At 36.8% G+C, this 22,688-nt stretch overlaps 1 protein-coding gene across 3 annotated transcripts in view; it reads right to left on the reverse strand.

The window, feature by feature from the left end:
* Positions 1 to 13,394, reverse strand: part of LOC127946972 (dual specificity protein phosphatase 8) — a 51,777-nt gene extending 38,383 nt beyond the window's left edge. Inside the window, exons 1-2 of one of the 3 annotated variants that reach the window (XM_052543832.1) lie at positions 13,212 to 13,394; positions 2,849 to 3,196 (exon numbers count right to left, since the gene is read on the reverse strand). In XM_052543832.1, coding sequence (XP_052399792.1) covers positions 2,849 to 3,073 — 225 coding nt within the window. In that variant the 5' untranslated portion in view covers positions 3,074 to 3,196; positions 13,212 to 13,394. Of the gene's footprint in view, positions 1 to 2,842; positions 3,197 to 4,573; positions 4,853 to 13,211 lie in introns of those variants that run through there. The other 2 variants (XM_052543830.1, XM_052543831.1) reach the window with 2 other exon arrangements.
* Positions 13,395 to 22,688: the final 9,294 nt, after the last annotated feature.

A 22,688-nucleotide genomic window follows, 5' to 3' on the forward strand; every position in this document is an offset into this window, starting at 1 on the left:
ATAGTTTCAATATATACCACATAATGTATAATATTTACTATTATTAATATCCATGTCGCAAAATTTGTGTCATTATCTAGCCCAATTTAATTCAAATTGTGTTTTAATTCTATAATGTCAGCGCAATTTTATGAATGATGATACTGAAAATTATTTTTCTTTAAACCATTTTAATTACCATTTTAACCATTTTAATTTTGCTTCCTTTTTTCCAATTGAGCAATTTGTAAATAAACCGGAAAGAGTTTGATTATAAATAAAGTATGCAGTACAGTAGTGGTGCACAGACATGTTAGAAAAAACATCAAAACAAAAAACGTAGTCTAACTTTCAGTTTCTGAATAGCATACTGATTTAAATTACTTAATTACCCAAATGTAACTACCAAAACAATGCAACACTAATTTGCTCATTCTTAAGGTTTGGGATCTGAAGAAACCTCTAGATTTTAGGGGACAACAGTCGAAAAATATCCCAAAGACTTATACTGAAAAAGGAACCCATATCAAAAATGGCATCAAAATATCAGATACAGAGTAGGCTCATTTGATTTAGTCACCATCCACATTAGCTAGCAACTACCACAGACAACACTAGAAACCACATAGCAATGCCTTGCATCATCCTATTATCAAGCCAACGAGTTTTGCACGGACAAGCACCAATGACATTTTCTTTGGATAGCATATAACCTATTCATTTCTATGTGTTAAACTTGAAAAAAGCGATGTTCTACAAAGAGTACAAGATAAAGGCCTGGAGAATAAGCTTCCTGTCTTTGTGCAATCCGTACATCCTTAAGATCTGCCTATTCGGCTGTCTTTGCTCTAGGCGACCGCATAGCCATCTGTCATTACTAGCTCAATGGAACATTCAACAGCACAGATTACCATAAGCCAAGACTGCTCGTGGCTGCAAAGGAAGTCCTGCTCCTGTACCATTGCACTCTATCTACAGCACTTAACACTGACCCATTTACAATGCAGGCCAGGCAGCCGGTGCATATGGTGCCTTCCGCTGATGTAATCTGAAATGGGCCGAACACAGAGCCATGGGGGACCTCTGCATCATCTCAGTGTGGATGTGTGCTGCTCATCCATTAATACCCTCTTTCACATCCTTTCTTTATTCTCACTCACAATGGACCACACTGGTGGCCATTGGTTGCGGTGATGTCGTTACTTTCAGCTCACACATTGATGCCACAACTTCTAGCAATGGCAGCTGTCCAAAGCAGTGGGGGGGTGAAGGGGGTAGGGTTTTGTCTGGATCCTGCGCTAGTCATGTAGACGAATTGCACGTGCTCAGCAAGCGCTCTGCCAGTGGCCACACTAAAGATTATGATGTCATGCTCATCCAATAACAAAGAGTTTCCAGAATTCGCCCCATCCCACCTTCCCCCACTTACACCCAGATATCTCCAGCTTTATCCAGGACTTGCATTAATCACGAGCGTTATCCTCTTTAGTGAGGGATGTAATAAATGCCACACAGGCTCTAGACTCGGCAATGGAAAGAAATGGGGAATGTAGAGAAAGAATGTAGTGACCCAAGAAAACAGTGGCACTCTGTTAAGTTCAGATGGAACTGCTTTTGGCCAGCAGATCTGGATCAAAGTGCCCATTTTTTGGAAACAAATAGGACACAAAGGCCCAGAACTGACAAGCACCATGTAACTTTTTATAACACACACACACACACACACACACACACACACACACACACACACACACACACACACACACACACACACACATATATATATATATATATAAATAAAGAAATAAAGAAATAAATTAAGAAAAAATTTAAACACTGTATTAAAAGAGGTACTCGGAATATCAAGAGGTGCAGAGAATGTTTGTATGTGAGAATCATGTAAATTAATAGATAGATCTAATAAACAAAGTTTGAAATGGGTTCAGAAGTAATTTTTTGTCAACCCAACAACAGTTTACATCTTAAAAATTGCAAGCCAATATATTTAATTTTTTTATTATATTAATCAATATGAGGAACCAACAAAATTGTTCATGAGCCAAGAATTACAAAGCCATTCCCTCAAAAACAGAGCGTTGTGTCTGAGACCGTGTATTTGCGGTTGTAGGCTTTCAGATTTCATTAGTGGTGTGACTGAAAATCGCACTGCATTCCCCATGTGGCATGATTTTATGGAAAGCGAGGTGCTCAATAAAAGTTGATCAGTTTTTGACATTGACCCCATCAGCTGTGGGGTTCAGTTTTACATGACACCTGTCAGTGGTTGGATTTCCCCCTAAGAGTTCTGTCAGTTTCACAGAGTGCCTATAAATATGAAGACCTGGCATGCCAGTCTGGTGGGGAAAATGATGTCATATTCGATGTAGAAGTCATGGAAAACTAAAGTCTCCAATTTCGGAACCTCTGATAACTAATAAACCTATAATGGTCCTCCAAATTTAGAAAGGCTAGCTGCTAGCCAGATACCCTTGATAGAGTCCAACCTTCTCAAACATTTTCTTCGACTTCAAACTGACTGCTACACCTAATTACAAACTGATTTTACATGAGGCAGTGTCAAATACTAAACGTGCATATGAATTTGACTGCAGATGTTGCACGTTGGTGCCAAAACTGGGACTCTTTAATTGGTGTTCACAAGCAAACATTAGTTCATTACAATATTGTGTAGCGACAAGGTTGTGAAGTGCACACAAAACTTGCGGCATTGTAAGTTGAACCCTTCGAAGGCTCGCAGCTGTCCGCATACAGACATCAACCTCCTTTTTGATGCCACCAATAGTTCAACAATTTCTCAATTACATAAACTAGCCAGACGCTCACTCAAACACACACTTGATACCTTGACCTTTCCGTTGGGTTGCAGGAGCTCGGTAACTGAAACCTTGTCCTGCTGAAGCCTCCTCTTGACCAGTTTGGAGCAGCAGACGTTGACGGCGTTGTGCACATGTGAGGCGTTGTATTCCGAGAAAGTCCGGCTGTCGATGACCAGCAATCGCCCAGCTCCACGCTGCAGAAGGCCCGCCAGCCGCTTGATATCCATGGCACTGCGACGGCACTTCTCCCCTGCCATGGAGGTGTCCAGATCTCCTCTCTGGATGAGGGTTGCGCACAACGACAACCAATGCAGAGACAGTGGATCAGTGATAAAATCACTGACGCGGGTCACAAAGAGACATCAAGGTGCACATGGTGTCTGGGGGAAAACAAAGGCAACAGATTTTTATTGTTTTATTTTAGACAGCACTTCGTCAACAATCATAAACGTTGATTCATCTCATTTAGGCTTTTCATCACGTAGTTCCTTATTCGTTTTTTCTTGTAAGGAAAAACTATGCGGGACAAAAACAAGTTTGTTCCTTCTTGTTGTTTGTTCAACATACGTACAAACATTCCCTGTCAGAAAAGTGTATGTTAAAAATATAATGAATGAAAATAATAATAATAAAGTGTTGGTTCTAGCTACAAAACCTCAATATCGTTCATTGTTGGGTAAATGACTATTTTGACTATGCAACTATATTTAATGAAATTCATTCACTAATTCATATTTGAAAATCTTTAGTTCGCCCAAAGTCATGTGGTACAACTGAAAAAAACAACAACACCATAAAATAGGAAATTATAACCACAGAGTCAAAGCCAAGAAGTCTCTTAAAATAACTTTTTATGATGAATCAAGGTTAGTTGGTTATAAAATGTCATGTGGAGCGACTCCTAAAAATACTTAATTAACAATATATTTACAATATTTATTAATTAATGATGCATGATGTGTGATTTGTTAATAATTTTTATCTTTATCTTTTTATCTTAAATTTTTTTTAATGGCCTAGTTAAAATGTGTTGTTGCAATTTACTTAACGGTTACACCACCTGACATTTTACAGCCATTAAATTGAAACTTTTCTTGCAAACGGTATAAAGTTTTGGTAACGGTTTACAATAACGTTCCATTAGTTAACATTTGTTAATGCGCTAACTAACTAACTCGCTATTTGTTACAGTGTTTATTGAGCTTTCTTCACATTAGGCTAAGCAATAAAAATACATTGCTAGTTCATTTTACCTCGGATCCATTAAATAATATGAACAAATACACATTTAGATTTTTAATTATGTTAACTAAGATTAATAAATGCATAAGAAGTATTTTCTATTCTTAGCTCATATTAATGTAAACAAATGGATCCGTGTATTGTAACCTACCAAAGTTTTTTCTGAACGATATAAAAACAAACGTGAAAAGAAACTTGGCTACATTTCTTTAAAATTGCTCTTTTGAACAATTTTTCCTTGCCTTTATCGTGGACACTGCATTTGTCACTGACCGGGTGATTCTGTTATATATGAAATCTGTCAGACCTACAACTCTTAACAAAGTATGAGCTGCGTTCTCAGCATTGATAACATGTATTATTGTAAACCAATGTAAACATCTTCTGTAGTCGTTTTTTCTTTCAGACCAACTACTGTCATTGCTGAGCAATGCCTGCTTAATTAAATGACCTGTTTTTAGCTAGCAGTCTGAATAATAACATGTAGATTAATGGCACAAACATTTAAAGCTAACCTTATAGTTTCCTTGAGTATTGAGGTTTGTTATGGCCACAGTAATTCAAAAACACTGTATGTAGCGCACTTGCAATTCACTGGCCATGCATTCACGTCTGCATTTGCATATGTTTCTCGCCTTAAAGCCACCTGCGTCAGGGAGCATGAAAGCCAGCTGCAGCCCGAGCGGCATCTGCTGTCACACCAAAATCTTCAATAAATTCATCAAGTGCCTCCTCTCATATATCGCCAGTGACCATGACAGCCATTCTTTCCTGTCCAAAAACAAAATACACGGACCAATGGAAAAAAAATAAACCTCAAATGCTAGCTTAAAATGTACTGTAAACACATCTGCTATGCTAATTAATAGCAAATAATTTTTTTTCATGAATAACAATGTGAAATACTATAAAAGAGCAATATAAAAACCTATATAAGTGTTTTTTTTTTCCGTGCTTTAGTAAAAAATTGTACATTTGATTCAGGGTTGATTTGTTCAAAATTGTTTTCGGAGTAATATTATTTTTCGAAGTAAACTAAAATCCAGCACAATATGGCACAACTGCTGTTTATTTACTCTTTTAAATGGCATTATTAGCATCAGAGTCTATATTCAAGGCAAAAATAAACAACAAAAAAACTAATTAATATTATATAAAAATAATATTATATAGTTAAATAAATAAGAAAATAAAATGACAACTAGCCTATATAAAATCCTTCTGTTTAATATAAGAGAGAAAGCAGTCACTATTGTAAAATTATAATATATTAAAATGAAAGTACTGTTTTAAAAATATATTGTAGATACATTTACATATCATTTATTTGCAATGAATGATCTTATGTTATAGTTAGTGACAGTTCTCAATTATATATATATATATATATATATATATATATATATATATATATTCTTTATAAATAAAGTTATAAATAAAGATTATTGGACTACACTTTAGAACAATATACTATTTCAGTTTTAGTTTTATTAACAAATTTTTTAATTTTTTAATTAAATTAACTAGCAATTTCTGAGTGAAAATCATTTCCGCACTGACATATTTCAGGCTCATATTTATTTAATGGTTATGTGTTTTATGAATGGCAATACTGATTCTACCTCAGCAAATCTTGATCGGAAATATGCGAGCCATTTCATACTGACCCAGTTTACATTTCAGCCAGAGAGGATGTGACGTTAGGAAACTGAACCAATACAGATTATGTAACAAGTCTGGAAAAAAAAGTGCCATTTATAGCCTCGGCTGCAAGACTCATATATATAGTCTTTTCAATAATCTAGTTACTGCAGAAGCACATTTAGCCTAAATATTCCACTTGGCAGACTGAACACAGTTTTATATATTGAGTGCACGTGCGTCTGTGTTGGAGGAAGGCATGTGTGAAGGAGGGCGAGCGATTGTTTATGGCTGGATGAGTGGGGCGATGTTTTGATCAGGCCTGAAAGAGCAGGAACTGCTCGAGTATGCAGTGACCTTCCCAATGCTTCGATCTCCAAACATTACATTATGCAGAGCAAAAGACTAAACCAAGAGCCAATCGAGGATGAGGGAAATACTGCATATATGCAGAGGGTTCAAATATCCATGAAATCTGAAGAGAAAGCCTTTCTTGCAGAAAAACATAAAACACCGGTAAAAAGAATGCTTTAACGTAGTTACTATAACAAAATGGTTTCATTCCAAAAATTCAAATTCTGTAATTAATTCGCCCTCAGAATGACTTTCTTCTGTGGAACACAAAAGAAGATATTTTGAAGAATGTTGCAGCTGTTCAATAAAAGTCAATGGGGTCCTAAATCTCCTTTTGTGTTCCACAGACAAACAGATTTGGCATTATGATTTTATTCAGACAGAGCTTTGGTTGTCAGTGTAAAAAAGTGAAAACGCATACAAATATCATAGTAGATCACCAATGTGCAAATTGCTCATGCGAGTCATACTCTGCGCTCCGTCACACTAGTCATAAATAAACCACGGCGTTGGCTGGCTCCCTCCTCCTCTGTCTTACTAATGGAAGGGTAACCGCAGCAAAAGTGAAAGTGGAAAGAGGTAACCTTTCTCCTCCAACCGGACAAACGTGTCACTCTATGACAAAGTCTCTCAGTTTAGAGTTGATGCCTTTGCTAGAAGGCTTTCATGTATTGAGATTCCTCACTTCAACAGAGCGTGTCAGTGAATGAAGACAACCAAGACTGTGGTTAAGGTTTAGCAGATGATCAAGATAAGCTCTTCTCTAACACTACCAGTAAACAAAGATTTGGAAATTTAAAGGTACAATTTGTAAGGTGTTTGCAGTAAAATATCCAAAAACCACTAGGCTAGTGTTATATATTTTGTCCAGCTGATTACTAACAATATCTCTAATGTTTTTTTAACTACTTGTAAATCATGAGAAAATTCCCATCCTAAACAGTGACACGGGGCAGTGCAGTCCCCTGTCAATGACGCTAGTTACCCTTTGTTACCGCCTTTACTGACGTAGAAACCACATGACAACAGTGTCCTGGACAAATGTGTAAGTAGCTTCGCGACAAACTCCAACTAGAAAGAGATGCTGATCTCGCTTGTGTTTTACTCGACAGGTGAGTTGTTTTGATTCGTATCTTTACAGAAAACGTATGCTATTATAACGATCAACAAGATTAGTATTATGGGGCATGCACGCCAAACGCAGGGCATCGCGTCTCTAGACCCGCGCGAGGACGGGTCTGATCCATAGTCTGATCACGTCTTTGCATTGACTTTGTATGTAATCTACTAGCGCAAATCCTTGAATCCATGTTAAATCCATGATTTATCTTTCCGTCTGAGTGATGGCTGTCAGTGGTTGGGTAGGAGACAACAAATCCCATCATTCCACGCTCCTTCTTAGCATTCCATGCGATTGTTATTGTTTCGATAGTGCGCCCTCTAGTGGCAGGTCCTACAACCTGAACCTTTAACTAGCTTTAATTTTATTTAGCTTGTATTTTAATTTTAAATTATTGTTGACTTTTAAGTAGGGCTGCACGATATTGGGAAAAAATGACATTGTGATATTTTATTTTTCTACAATACATTGCGATATTTTTTCTTACAAACAAAAATGGGGTGAGCACACTTACATTCTCATTTTAAATGATTTAAACATCAACACCATCGTGTCAATTGATTAATATGCGCGAGGGAGAGAGAGCAAGACAGCGTTCGTGTTGTTTGAAGATGGCTCGCTCTCTCTCTGTCTCTCTCTCGCGCGTGCACGCTCTCTCTCTCCATCTCTCTCAGCGCACGCTCTCTCTCCGTCTCTCTCGCGCTCCCTCTCTCTCTGCCCTGTTAAACTTGCATGTGGTTTTCAGTCCTGTCAATGATAAACTTTCACTCTTTGATGGTTAAGCTGTGCAATTAATCCGCAAATCACATTCGTCAAGGGCCAGGGACAGTTAATGAATAACGGATCAACTACGACAGTCTACATCGCACATCCTGTGATGTGACTATCGTGGATACGTACATCGCGATATCGATACTTAAACGACACATCGTACAGCCCTACTTTTAAGTAGTTTTAATGGTTCAAAAGTATTTTTTATTACATCTGTATCTTCTTTAAATAATTTGTATTTGTTTCATTTATTATTTTTTTGTTCAGTATTAATATTAGGCTTTATTTCTTGTAACTCAACACCACCAATTGTTCCTTTTACCTCAAACAACACTTAATGGGAGAGTTCACCCAAAAATTAAAGTTCTGTCAACATTTACTCTGCCTCGTGACTTCCTTTTTTCTGTGAAACACAAAAGAAGATATTTTGAAGAATATTTTGAACCAAACCGGAACCGATTATTCAGATTAGCATACTATATGTTCCACAGAAGAAAGTAGGTTTGAAATGACATCAGGGTGAGTGAATTATATAATATCAATAATGAAATGTGCACCGTGGCTGTTGTTTTACATGATCATGAGACAGTCGCTTATTTTCTAAATGGCTGGTTCTTTTTGACAGAATGCACAATTCAATAGAATTAAACAGTCAGTGGCTGGGGAGATTAGCCTGAATCAGTCCATCCAATATTGACAAAAAAAAAAAAAAAAAGATAATTTGTATCATATTTTTCTTTGAGTTTGGATCAATTCGGTAAAAAAATTATAATATAGTGAACATTTACTTTTTATTTGTTTGTTGTTTTTGTTTTATTTAACAACAATAAAATGTAAAAAAAAAAAAAAACTATGAAGAAAAAATAAATAAAAACTTTAAAATTTTAATTTGTTTAATTTTCATTCATTTAAAATGTTTTTGTTTTTATTTTAAAAACTGTTGTTTTGGTTTTGTTTTAATCAATAAAAATAAAAAAAGGAAAAAAAAAATGACATTTTTAGCCTGACTTTTTAGTTTTTTCTTTTTACTCAAAAACATATTGTGTGTTGGGTTTTTCTTTTACTCAATAAAAATGAAAAACATTTTAATTTATTTTAAAAAACATTTATAGTTTTAGTTCTTGCTTCTATTTTGCTTAACAACAACAACAACAAAAAAAATTGCTTGCTTGCAAACAGGTTTGTTTTTATTTGACTTAATAAAAATATTTGCTTTACTGCTCATTTTCATCTTTGTAATAGTTTTCTTGACAATAATAACGTTGACTGTTCGCTGCTTCAAACTTTCACACTATATCTTTGCATCTATCTCTCGTTCTCACTGCTGCTGCATTGAGGGAGGGTGATGCTGCGACGCTGAGATATCTGCAGCGCCATGCCGAAATCACAAGAGAGAGACTGAGACACACTCACTCAAACACACATCTACACATACATAAATAACCCCACATTCTACATAAAGCACTTTTGCTCTATAGAACATAAAAAAACAAGCATCCCAGCAGCATGTTTGAGAACATAAACAAACAAGCACATTTCACTTCCAGTGTTTCTCTCCAAACAACTGCAAGTCAAATAATCATCCATCAGTTTCATAACGAAACAGCTCGTCTTCCCATCACGTTCACATAAACAAACCCAGCGCAGTTCGAGCGACGGTGCCAGAGGACCAGCCTCACGCGACCAGCAGCATCCCAACATGGACGCCTTTGTTTTGATCACATTCCCAGTCACCATAAGAAACCATAGCCCACGTCTCACCAGAACACAAGCACACGCAGACCCCGACCTCCCCACAATCCTTGACTCTCTTTCTGATCGCTCCACAGGAAGGATGTTCAGCCACACCTTGGAGAACAGAATCCCCTATGTAACCTCTCCTGCAATCGGCCGATCGATAACACGACAACAGCCTCCCTGTGGACCACAGTATGAGATGGAGAAGTCGGCGGTGAAGTGGAGACACGTCAGAGCATAACAAGGCTGACGCTGCATGTGTCTAATGGCGTTCCTTCTGCTTGACAACTCCAGTAGCAGGGGTTTGGTGGTGGTGGGGGGGGGTATTGTGCACTGCAGCTTGACATCAAGAGAAGGTGTGTGTTCTCTCGAGAACAGGATTATTATGCACTATTATTTAGTATTCACACCTGCCGTGCATTTTCTGAGATGACGAGGTGTGACAGATCTTATTTCAGTTGCAGTGAAGTTGCATTCATGCATCTATGTAGATACTGTAGTTCCTCGAAAACACCGGCATAAACAGAGGTGCAAGTGCTGCTGAGGAGACGGAGCAAGATTATGCTGTCGCCATGGAAACTGAATCTAAAAACGGAAAAGGAGAAAAAAGTTACCGGGCGAGAGGAGAGGATGCAGAGGCTGTCGTCTCACGTCCCAAAGGAAGAAACACTCCAAACATCTGTTCTATTGATTTCCTAGGATTTGATACTACTTCCGAGATGCACGTTGGGAAATTCAACCAAACAAATCTAGTAGAAATAGTTTTTTGTTTAGTTTTTTCACTGAAAAAAAAAGAAAAGATTTTTCGAAGTTATAAAGAGGGATATTATATAGAACCCATTTTCATTACTTGAAATAAATAAACATTAATCGAAATATAATAAAAAATAGATATATTTCAGTTAGCTGCCAAAGCAACATTTCTAATAATAATAATAATAAAACTACATTTAAAACGGAAATTAAACTAATAAGAACTATAAATATACTACTAAAAAAAACCATCAAATTAACTAATACTGAAATTAAAACAAAATGCAAAAATAAAAACTAATAGTATCTGATGCAAAGATTTTCGCAAGAACACACTATTTCAGTTTTTCTCCATGAAAACTATTACTTTGAAATTTATTAGCAATTTTTGAGTAAAAACTGTTTCAAAGTAAAGGCACGTTCACACCAGGGACGATAACGTTAAAATGTTTAAAGGGTACACTTACACAACACAACTGTAATTAAAATGGAAATGTTTTTCCTTTGCGTTTTTGAACAGTTTTACGAACAGATCGCATCTAATCAGTAAAGCCGGTTCCCTGATTAGTGCTAAATCGCCATCACCTGCTTTCAAATGGAGCGGCATTTAATAGACAGAGCCGTAGATCACTGACAAGCTACGCAATATCGCGTTCATTATCAAAGGCGATTCATATGGGATAATGAACGCGATTTTGCGTAGCTTGTCAGTGATCTATGGCTCTGTCTATTAAATGCTGCTCCATTTAAAAGCAGGTGATGGCAATTTATCGGTAATCAGGGAACCGGCTTTACTGATTAGATGCGCATGATCATATCGTTAGATATATCGCCCAGCCCTATATACCGACAATGTTTTTCACCGGATCTGCGAAAACAACAACAAAAAAACCTGTTGTATTATTCATGCCAGTAGTTGGCGACGTCACTTTGTAAAGAAACACTACGTGCCTGCACACATAAGCATTCCTATGGACTGAACACGTAACACACACATGCATGATGTCCTTGTTTTCAAAAATACATGTTTTTGTAGTTTACACGGAGGTGATAATGGTATCATTTTCAAAAATTTGCACATCCGTTTTCAAAAGTTTGCGCTTTCAGGCCCCTAAAACGCTGTTGTCGTGTATATAGACGCCCAAATCAATTACAATAAAGAGATTCTCACCATAACTATAACGTGTATGACACAGAGGAACCATATCGTTAGAATCACTTTCCGAACAATTAGTTTTTCCAGATAAACGATAAAAACAGTGTCAGCCAATCAGAATCCAACGGAATTCAAAGAGTTCGAACATTTAAAGCAGCAGACGACAAAACTGCTTAAAATAAACAAAACATTACCGCCCATTGGCATGGACGCTGAAATAGATATAGTTATAGCTATCGTTCCTGTTGTATATGGGCCTTAAATCTTAAAGCAATGTTTTACAGGGCATGAAAGCCAAACAAAGAGAAGCACGTCTCTATTTAAAGTGACAGCGTTTGCTTTTTAATGACAGACTGCACCTGAACAGCTGCCGAACAAACATCACTGAATGGAGGAAAAAGGAAAGCAAAATATCTTAATCCAGGTTATCCATTAACTGTATGGATGACATCACTTATTTGGACTCTGTGCCATACGAACGCTGATGCAGAGCATTGTTCTGTCTGAGCCTGCGTGCATTTGTTAATCATTGTTGCAGTGATATCATCTGTTGTGATGAACAGGATTTGTTAAACATGGGCCGATCTGTCCTTTTCATTATGACACAAGAAGGTTTATTTCAATTAATGCATCAGTATATAGTACTATTTTCAAAGTTTTCCATCTCCCTATGCGCTCACTTAAATCATAACCATTGTAAGAAAACGCTCAAGATCTCAGTAAGATCAGGCAAGCCCCCTGGTTCTCTATCCGCTGTAACTCTCATCAGGGGCTCGGCTCTGCAGGGGTCTGAACGCTGACAGCCGGAGATTAACTCTCGGGACAGGGTCAGAGTAACACACACTATTACCCTGAACCGTCACATCCATCTCCACACCTGTCTTAGGATTCATGCTGCAATATGCCACTGAAGAGACTGATTCTGCGTTTAATAAATAGCTATATTTTCCCCTAATTATTTGTTTTAAAAATCGATCTACCTATCTATGCATTATGATACTCTTTATGAAATAATAACGATTATTTATATACTAGAGAATGTATACATTGAAATGCATTATATATTGTATATCATGTTAATATCTGATAATAATAATTAGAACCTACTTATTATTTTGTAAAAAGAAAAAAAAGCCAAAAAATAAATAGTTGTTATTTTATTATTGTTTCTTGCTAATAGAAATTAATGAACGATAAACAATATATCACGCACATTAAAATATAATGTTAATATCTATCAATAATGAATAATAATGTTTATTGTTACTTATAAATACATATTAAAAGGGTTGTTGCTATTGGTGTTATTAATGCTTCGTGTAAATAAATAAATAAATAATCATATGAACAGGAAATCCTTCATGTAAATCAAATGTACTAATAACAAAGCTCCCAGACTCCGTGTACATCATGCTGCAGTATAACCCTGTAATTATTATGCATGAGCACAAATAAATGCAGACCGACTGATAATCCATTCGTCAGTGAGGCACACGGCTGCCCTCATCCAGACCAGACACTGGTGCTAGACTCGCGCCAGTCCGTCCATCCCAAAACAACTCTCATCAAATAACGCTCTCAAGTATCCGCTCCGTCCGCCTCTTCCACAGCGCGCGCTCACCTCCGGTCTGCTCCCGTCTGTCTCAGCTGCTCTCCATGGCAGACGTCACTAGTGTACACTATAGTGTATACTAGTCATGAGTCCGGACTGCTGTCACCATCAGAACCTCCTCACTCCTCCGTGTTGCCTCTGGCAGATATTAGCCAGCCGGGAAAACAGAAGGTGCACTTAGGCACTATAATGAACTGAGGATGAGGTCATGGTTCAGGCGGAAAAAAACGCCGCTGACGTCAACGCCAGCCAATGGGAGCGCGTGGCCCAGGGGGTCCGCTGACGTCAGCGCGCTGATCCGCAGATTAAAGGGACACTGAGCTTTTAAAGCGAGCTGCGCGTTAAGGTTAGTGCGCATTTGTAGGTCATTCGCTGGATGCGCCTTAAACCCATTGTTAAACCTCATACTGAGTAACTTTTTTTTTTTTTTTTTTTTTAGTTTAGCTTAATATTGCTCAGATTCGATAGGCAAATCTGCATACATTTTATAGAAATGTTTGTCGTGTAGTTCAAATTTTATTCTATATAAACGTCTCTAAACGAGCGCCCTCTACTGGAGGAAGGAGACAGTGGACTTTTTTTTTTTGCTAAAGGGAAGGTCTGTCATCTAGCGGTCAAACCTTGAATTAGACTCTTGAGTCTGCAATATACTCTGCAGCTTTGTTCAGAATATTTACAATGACACTTTTAGTTACAGATAACATGCACAACAGACAGGTTTTTTTGATGGCTGGACCCCTCATATATATATATATATATATATATATATATATATATATATATATATATATATATATTTATATATATATTACCTGGTGAACATTCAGTTTCTATTACTGACTCTGTATAGGTTTTCTACCCACCATTAAAGTAGCCTAATGATGTATAAACCTAAAGGGAAATATAAAATGTTAAATTCCATAATAAAATGATTCTATTGATTTCTCATTAGTCTTTATTATTAAAAATAATTGATTTATTTTTATCTATTTGCACAATTTTTCTCTGAACTTTCATGCAGACTCGCTATAAATATTAAACAATGGTATCCTAAACAATGATAAATATGAGCAACGGCAGATGTGAAAATAAATATGCAGTGTTCTTTTTGATCTTTCATTAAAACAAAACACATTATGAGATAAATATTTTCCCCCAAAGCATGTTGGTCACTATTTTCCTCTGACCTAAACCCTATAGAGCATGAGTGTAGTGAACTGAAGAGGAGAAGCACCCCTAGAAATTCATATGAGTAAATATAGTAAAGTATATTCCCATTCATATTCACATTTTCTTTTAGCACACCAGGGTGACTAGGAGCCTTAAATTGTCCAGCCATGATTTCCTGTTCCACTGGATTATAAATATGAGGAACACAAAGGCCAAATCCCTTTAATCATTGATCATAAGGAGTAAAACCAAAAAATACAGTTATAATGTGCAGAACAAGATTGTGGAGCTTCACAGAATAGAAAGTGGCTGTATTAATAGAGCTAAAGCATTGAAAATCCCAATTTCCACCATCAGGGCAATAATTAAGAAGTTCTAATCAACTAAAGACGTTACAAATCTGCCTGGAAGAGGACGTGTGTCTATATTAGGTATACTGTACACCTATATGAAAAAGTTTCTGATACCGATAACCAATAATTGTTTTTTATCTTAATTTTTTGAAAGCCTATAACTGATATTTTGGTTGATTAATCTATATCCACATTTTTTGCCTGATTATAAAAAAAGGGTCTCATCATTAAAAGCCACATCACAAACACTTCAAATTGCATCATAAAAAGTCTTAAACATAAATAAATAATGCATAAATAATTCAAGCTAGTCATCTCAAGTCAAGTGTTTCTGAAGGAAATAATGCATGGTTTATCACCTTTAAGATATCGAACACATTTTCTTATCAGGCCAATGCCGATAACCGAAAAATGTAGCATTTATCAGGCCTATACCGATATGGTGGCTGATATATCATGCATCCCTAGTCTATATCATCCTAATGCACAGTGATGAGGAGAGTTTGGGTGGCTAAAGAATCTCCAAGGATCACAGCTGGAGAATTGCAGATATTAGTTGAGTCTTGGGGTCAGAAAGCCTAAAAAAAAAAAAAAACAGCCCCTACATCACCACATGTTGTTCAGGTGGGTTTCAAGAAAAATCCTCCTCACAAACTATTCAGTTGTCAGATATTCAGAACTGCATATTCAGTTGTCAGACACGACTGGAATTTCAAATAACACTGGCTTTCTTTGGTCAGATGAAACTAAAAAATAGCTTTTTGGCAGCAAACCCAGCAGATGGGTTAAGTACAAAAAGGGATAAAAAGTATCCCATGTCCAGGGTTAAATATACTGCTGAATATTTAATGTTGTGGGCCTGTTTATCTGCCGAAGGTCCTGGACATCTTGTTCAGAGACATGGTATAATGGATTCTATCAAATACCAACAGATAAAGATTTGAAACATAACTGACTCGGCTAGAAATCTTATAATGGGCTGTGGTTGGATCTTTAATCAGGAAAATAATCCAAAACAAACATCAAAATCAACACAAAAATGGGCTACGGCCGTCCCAGTGCTCTGAACTGAACCTTATAGAACATGAGTGAGGTGAACTCAAGAGGAGAACACCTTCTGGATGAAGGAACGGTCTCTGATCTCTTGTCAGGTGTTCTCCAAACTCTTCAGGCATTTTAGAACAAAAATCAGCTGTTATCTTGGGAAAAGTATGTTGCAATAATTGGGTGCCAATAATTGTGGCAAACGTGAACTAGAGAAAACATTTATTTCACAGTGAGATTTTCTCCCCTCTTTCATTTTTTTTACTTCAATAATAGGTTAAGAATTTAGTTAATTTTTTGAATGAAAGATCAAAAGAATAAACAATGCAGATCTATTTTCACAGCCACCTTTGCTCATATTTACCAAGAGTGCCAATATAAGTGGATGGCACGGTGTATAAATTTTACTGTTCTTTTGTTTTCTTCTGTCTGTGGAATATATATTTAAATCTTTTAATCTTTAATCGTTTCATTTTCTAATTTAAATATTTGTTAAAGTTTAAACTACATAGTTATTCATAGTTTTTATTATCTTTAACTTTAATTAATATAATAATTAATATTAATATTCATATTTTGTTACTGGGTTTTAGTTTAAGATGGGTCTGGAACAAAAGTAAAAACAATAAAATCTTAAAGGCACCTGAAAAAAAAGAAAAAGAAATACACTATCGTTAAAATGTTTTAGATTGGTATGTATTTACTTTATCAAAAATACAGCAAATTAACAGTAATATTGTGAAATATTTGTACAGTTTTATTGTAAATTGTAATTTATTGCTGTGAATTTTCAGCATCATTACTCCAGTGTCTTCATAGGGCTCACAAAATCACTAGCCGGACGTCACAGGGCTAGGCTATATCGTGTTTTCCAGTTGGGCTACCAAATGTATCACTGCCCTGCCTGCCTGACAGGCTATGACAAGCCCCAAGTATACTTTGTTTTTGTACGTATATGCTAGTGTACAGTCAAACACACAGCCTTTCTCCATTTGATCTTGTGGTAGTCGAAACATGCGCTCTTGAAAGCTTCACCCATGCTGCCGTCAGTGCTGCTGTCTGTTGTTGTTGAGGTCTCTGCTATTTTGTTGTTGTTGTTCCTTCTCTTTAGTTTAGTTTTATACTGTGAAACAATGGCCTGGGACAGTTTTGCCACCTTGTGGAAAGTCTGATTACTGCAGAAATAACTCAATGCGCATGTGCGACCAGCGCGGACAAAGTATTCCTTTGCTTGAATGGACACATGCACACAAATTCTCAAAATAACTATCTCAGCACGTTTTTAGCATTGGTTATGTCTTACATGATTGAAAAGTGGGGAAAGAAATCGCACGTGCATCATCATTATATTGGATCCATGCATTCGGTCTTAAAAGGCCAGAAGCCTATAAATACCTGCTGTTCCTTGAGTGCCCCCTGCTGTCAGAAAGTGTCATTTGCATCTCATTTTGCCCATCTGATGTTTTTGTTGATTTTTTTATGTAGTATAGTTTCACAAACCTAAAATCAGACTGTTCATTTTGTTTTTGCTTCAAATTTTGTAATTACACAATCTAAATAATATGTATTTTAGCATCTTTTGTTTGGATTGTGATGGTTGCCTCTAAAGCCGTGTTCACAACACAGGATTGAAAGACTAGCTGAATCTTTTTCTCATCTGTCGTCGTCTTATAGCTGTGCATAACTACACAACACAACACTAACAAGGTGCACACACTACAAAATATTCAGTGATGAGGCATTCCCGACTATCAGCGAAAATACTTTTTCTCACATACAGGTGCACCTCAATACATTAGAATGTCATGGAAAGGTTTATTTCAGTAATTCAACCCAAATTGTGAAACTTGTGTATTAAATAAATTAAATGCACACAGACTGAAGTAGTTTAAGTCTTTGGTTCTTTTAATTGTGATGATTTTCTCTCACATTAAATATAAACCCACCAATTCACTAATCTTAAAGGGGGGGTGAAATGCTCGTTTTCACTCAATATCCTGTTAATCTTGAGTACCTATAGAGTAGTACTGCATCCTTCGTAACTCCAAAAAGTCTTTATTTTTATTATATTTATAACAGAAAGATAGTCTGTACCGATTTTTCCCGGAAAAACACGAGCGCCTAGAGGCGTGACGTGTGGGCGGAGCTAAAGAATCACGAGCGCCAGTAGGCTTTTGCGTTGAGAGCATGTGGAAGCTGTGACACAGATCCAGAGGCTGAAATTTAACAAGAGCAGCATCAGCAAAGGCGGTATGCTATGTGGTATGTACTGAAACTGTATATATTTGCTTAGCGGTTTTGGAAAATGACTAAGTTCCACTTTATGTTGTCTTTTTTTTTTTTTTTTTTTTTTTTTTAAGCTGTACATGTGGAAAGTGCAGTTTGATGACAACATCGCATGTTGTTTACTTGATGTGCTTACGCGCCGATAGTTAAGTTAACAACACAGAGATATTTGAAGCAGTTTTACTCACCACCTGCGGTTCCAACACACGATCGTGACCCTTTTCCGTTGGGACTGCATTATCCTTAAGAAATAAGCCATACTCGAAAAAAACTTTCCGAAACTTGTGACAAACCGGAAGAGGTTTTTTTGGAACAAAAATACTCCTTCAAACTTAATTTTTGAAACTTTGTCCATGTTTAGCATGGGAATCCAACTCTTTAACAGTATAAAAAACTCAGCATGCATGAAATAGCATTTCACCCCCCCTTTAACAGATTAGGATACTTCATTTAACCAATAAATAAAATTTTTTTTTAGTAAATTGTTGGCCGTACAGTATTTTTATTTACTGTACATGTACTCAATACTTGGTAGGGGCTCCATTTGCTTTAATTTTTGTTGCAAAAAAACAAACAAAAAAAAAGCATTGCAATGTTATGTATTTCTTCTACCATTTCTTGAGTCCTGCATGCATTTTATTAAAGAGTTAGAGTCCGAGAATCACAAACTGCCTCACTGGTTAAAAAACCCACATTAATATGAAATAAAATAAATTACATTTAAATTTAAAGTAATCGCTTTGGTATTCTAAAATGCTTCTCGGTTGTAACTGTAATTTGATTACCATCCATTTAAAATATAACTATTATGAAAGACAGTAACTCATATTTTGTATTTTAAATACGTAAGGCCGTTACATGTATTTCCTTACTCTTCAACCCTGGAAGTCCACTGAAACAACATTCTTCAAAATATCTTCTTTTGTGATCAACAGAAGAAATAATTTCAAACTGATTTTGAACACTTGAGGGTGAGTAAATGATAACAGAATTTTTGGGTAAACAATCCCTTGAAATGACACAGGCAGCAGAAGATTTATTAGGTTGCTGTCACTTTAAGACAGAATACACCGTACTCCAATGTGCTGATGAGCATTTGATTACTTTTCATGTTTACTGATTACTGTTTCCTGTTTACTGATTACTGTTTCCTGTTTACTGATTACTGTTATGTTCACTTATGACATAACTGAAAACTCATTGAGACTGACATTTTGAAATATATTTGGTGTGTATTTTTCCGTTATAAGCATTTAAAGGGATAGTTCACCCCAAAATCAAAATGATGTCATTAATAACTCACCCTCATGTCGTTCCAAACCAGTAAGACCTGTTCATCTTCAGAACACAGTTTAAGATATTTTAGATTTAGTCTGAGAGCTCTCAGTCCCTCCATTGAAGCTGTGTGTACGGTATACTGTCCATGTCCAGAAATGAAACTGTTTCTGTCAGACGCGTCCGATTCGTGAACCGAGGAGCTGATGATGTGTGATTCAGCGTGAAGCAGACCGACACACAGAGCGTCTGAACTGAACTGATTCTTTTGATGATTGATTCTGAACTGATTCTGTGCTAATGTTTTGTATCAAAGGCAATCATCGCCAATGAAGCCGTTACGTTGAGCGCAAAAGAACCGGCGAACCGTTTTCTTCAACTGGTTTATTGAATCGAACTGTCCAAGAGAACTACTGGTGATCCGAACACTGATGCAACCGGTTCTTCACTCGTGAACGAGTCATTATCTGGCTTGACTCGGTGTTCATGTTCAGTTCTCTCTTCACAGCAGTTCAGTCAGTTTACTGTTTGAGTACATTAATTACTCCGGGATATTGGTTTGTTTGAACTCAGAGGGAGTGTCAGACACAATAAAAAGTTAACAGCTTAAGTCATTCCATCTTTGGAGACGCGAACCGTTTAAAACAATTCAGTTCGATTTGGTGAACTGGTTCAAAAAGATCCGGTTACATCGAATGATTCGTTAGCGAACCGGATATGACAAACTGCTTTGTTTTGAACTCTCTCACAACAGCGTTTAAGCTGATAATGACCTTCTTAAGAAGAGCCACCCAGACCCAGGAGACACAGGACAGTGAGAGGGCCAGGCATCTCTCAATGGCTCTTTACAGATGACTCAGTCATCATAGTAAACACTGAATCTCCAAGAAAAGCTTCAGAACTGCTAAATTTTTGTGTGCAATCATGGTTATTCCTCTAGTATAATTAGTACTATTAAAGTCCAGAACTTAAGTAAACATTTTCAGAATGGTGCTTTGGGAATCTACAGGAAGCAATTGTAGGATTTATTCATGCTTTTTCATTCCAGGTTGGAGTTATACACTGATTTTCTATCATGGTCTATTTAGCCTTTGAATTAGCCTTGGCCACCCCATGTTTAAAACTCTAGCTCCACCACTGATCCTGAAGGGTATTGTAGAATCCTCTTTTTAAGACTTGAGAATAAGGGTAAGTATGTGATGGGTATACATGGACACCTTGATGAGCTGGTTAATTGTGAACAGGTGTATGCAATTAAAAGTCCAGGGTAAGTGAGCGGAGAGGGGATGCTTTGGTTGACCATGTCTCCAAGGAACTGGATGGTTGGGATGATCATAGTGGAACACAGTGAGTAGGGGTGGTCCAGAATGTCACCTCGAGTGGCCTACAGCTTTGGAAATCTGCACGATGGGCCATTTACTTTCTGCATGGAAGACAGAGACAGAGGGCATGGGTAGATAACCACACTTTCTGTCCGGGCTGTTAGGAAGAGGCGTCTGATCGCTGGGAATCAGAATGACCTTTCTAAAGCCAGACAGCACACTGCTGTCTTAAGATTAATGAAAGCTTCCAGACTTGATATATGAATTGTGGACTTCCAGGAGGCTGTTAATCCAAAAGGCGTAATGAAGCAATATTTATGCAGTCTCAAAAGCTACATCAAAGGATTAAGCCGTCAAAAACCATAATCGTAATCATGGACGGGACGCAGAGGGCTGCAGTGGAGTTCGGAGGAAGTAGAAAGTAGAGATAATGAATGAGGCTATTTTAAGACATTGAGGGCGTGTCCAGTCTGGATAACCTCATTTAGGAAAGTCACTAGTTTAAACATCCGTGAAGACAACAGTGACATCAGATGCTGTTTCGGGACCACCTGAAGAGCTTCTCCGGCACCAGAACCATCACCGATATTGCCTCAAGCAAATAACTTTTTGATATTACACTTTATTTAATACTTGTATACAGTAGTTTTAGAATATCTATACTGCCAGAGATACTAATTGTCATAAATAAATTGACTTTCACTTCTCATGGCCTTGATTTATAGCTAAGCCAGAACTGACCACCAAGAAGTCTTCAGTTCGAATTTGTAAGCATTTTAAAGTGGTTATAATTTAGATATGTTTTGACTTACCTTAACTGAGAATAATACAAATAACGTAAAGGTGTTTGGATTTATTATTTATGGTACAGTTTTACTTCTGATGTAAGTAACTCTAATGTATTGAAGTAACTCTACATCAATGTCCTATTTACTGCACATTTAGTTTAAATCAATCACACCCGCAACTGAGCTGTTCTTATATTTAGCACAGCTGCAATCATCTGCACTCTTACTTGTGTGATATTGCTCAAATGTATTTTATACAGCACTGTTTAAGCTATTTTAACTGTATACCTTTCTATCATCAATATTTGGAATATTTTTATTTAGCAATTGATAAGTATTTGAAAAATAGAGTACTTGTATCACTTACATTATACACTGGTGACTTCAGGAAAATCATTTTCACTTGTGTCTTGCTTCTGTAGCTTTTGTGAACTTAGTTGTATGTACGGATGGTTCGTGTGTATAGGAAGTGTCTTTACTAAACCTCTTTTTGGCTTTATCAAATGATGATCCATTTTTTGGGGATGTTTCTGACACATGCTGCAAACAATGAACAAAAAATGTATAACTAACAGATGAATTTTAAAACTATATTGTAAAACTATACTGTATTGGGTATCCAATACTGCTCCTGGAGAACCATTGTCCTGCAGATTTTTAGCTCCAATCTGCTTCAACACACTTGTCTGGAAGTTTATATTGAGTCTGAAGACTGAAGACTTAGCCTTAGATTAAGGTTAAAGGTGGACAGTGCTAGATGCTCCTCCAGGAACAGGATTGGACACGAACTATAATGGGTGCATCGGAAAGCCAAGCCAGCTGACTTGCTTTCTCACTGCCTTATGAGGCAAAGACTTTGCATGCAGCATTTTTGCACAAAGGCACCTCATGAAAGTGATTTCGGACAGGCTTCTGAGGCAGTGTAATGGTTTAATGTTCTACAACAAAATAGAATGAGTTTTGGTGAACTAAATGAGTATTTAATTACTATTATAATGATTTCTCGCTGGAAGTAACATAAAAAAAGCAAAAAGTAAGTCAGAAATATACACTTACACACAAACTGACCACAAAATGTTACTTTTTTTAGCTCAGCTGTTATGGAATGGAACGCGGAGTTGTGGGATATCAAAGGAAGTGAAAGATATAGACCGTCTACGTCACTGTGACGTCACCGCTCTAGCTGGAGGCAAAACATAAGGCAGAACTCATTGCAGGTGCGCTAAAAGTTTGAGGTTTTGACTTTAA

Source organism: Carassius gibelio, chromosome A25, assembly GCF_023724105.1.
Source record: "Carassius gibelio isolate Cgi1373 ecotype wild population from Czech Republic chromosome A25, carGib1.2-hapl.c, whole genome shotgun sequence".
NCBI classification, from domain to species: Eukaryota; Metazoa; Chordata; class Actinopteri; order Cypriniformes; family Cyprinidae; genus Carassius; species Carassius gibelio.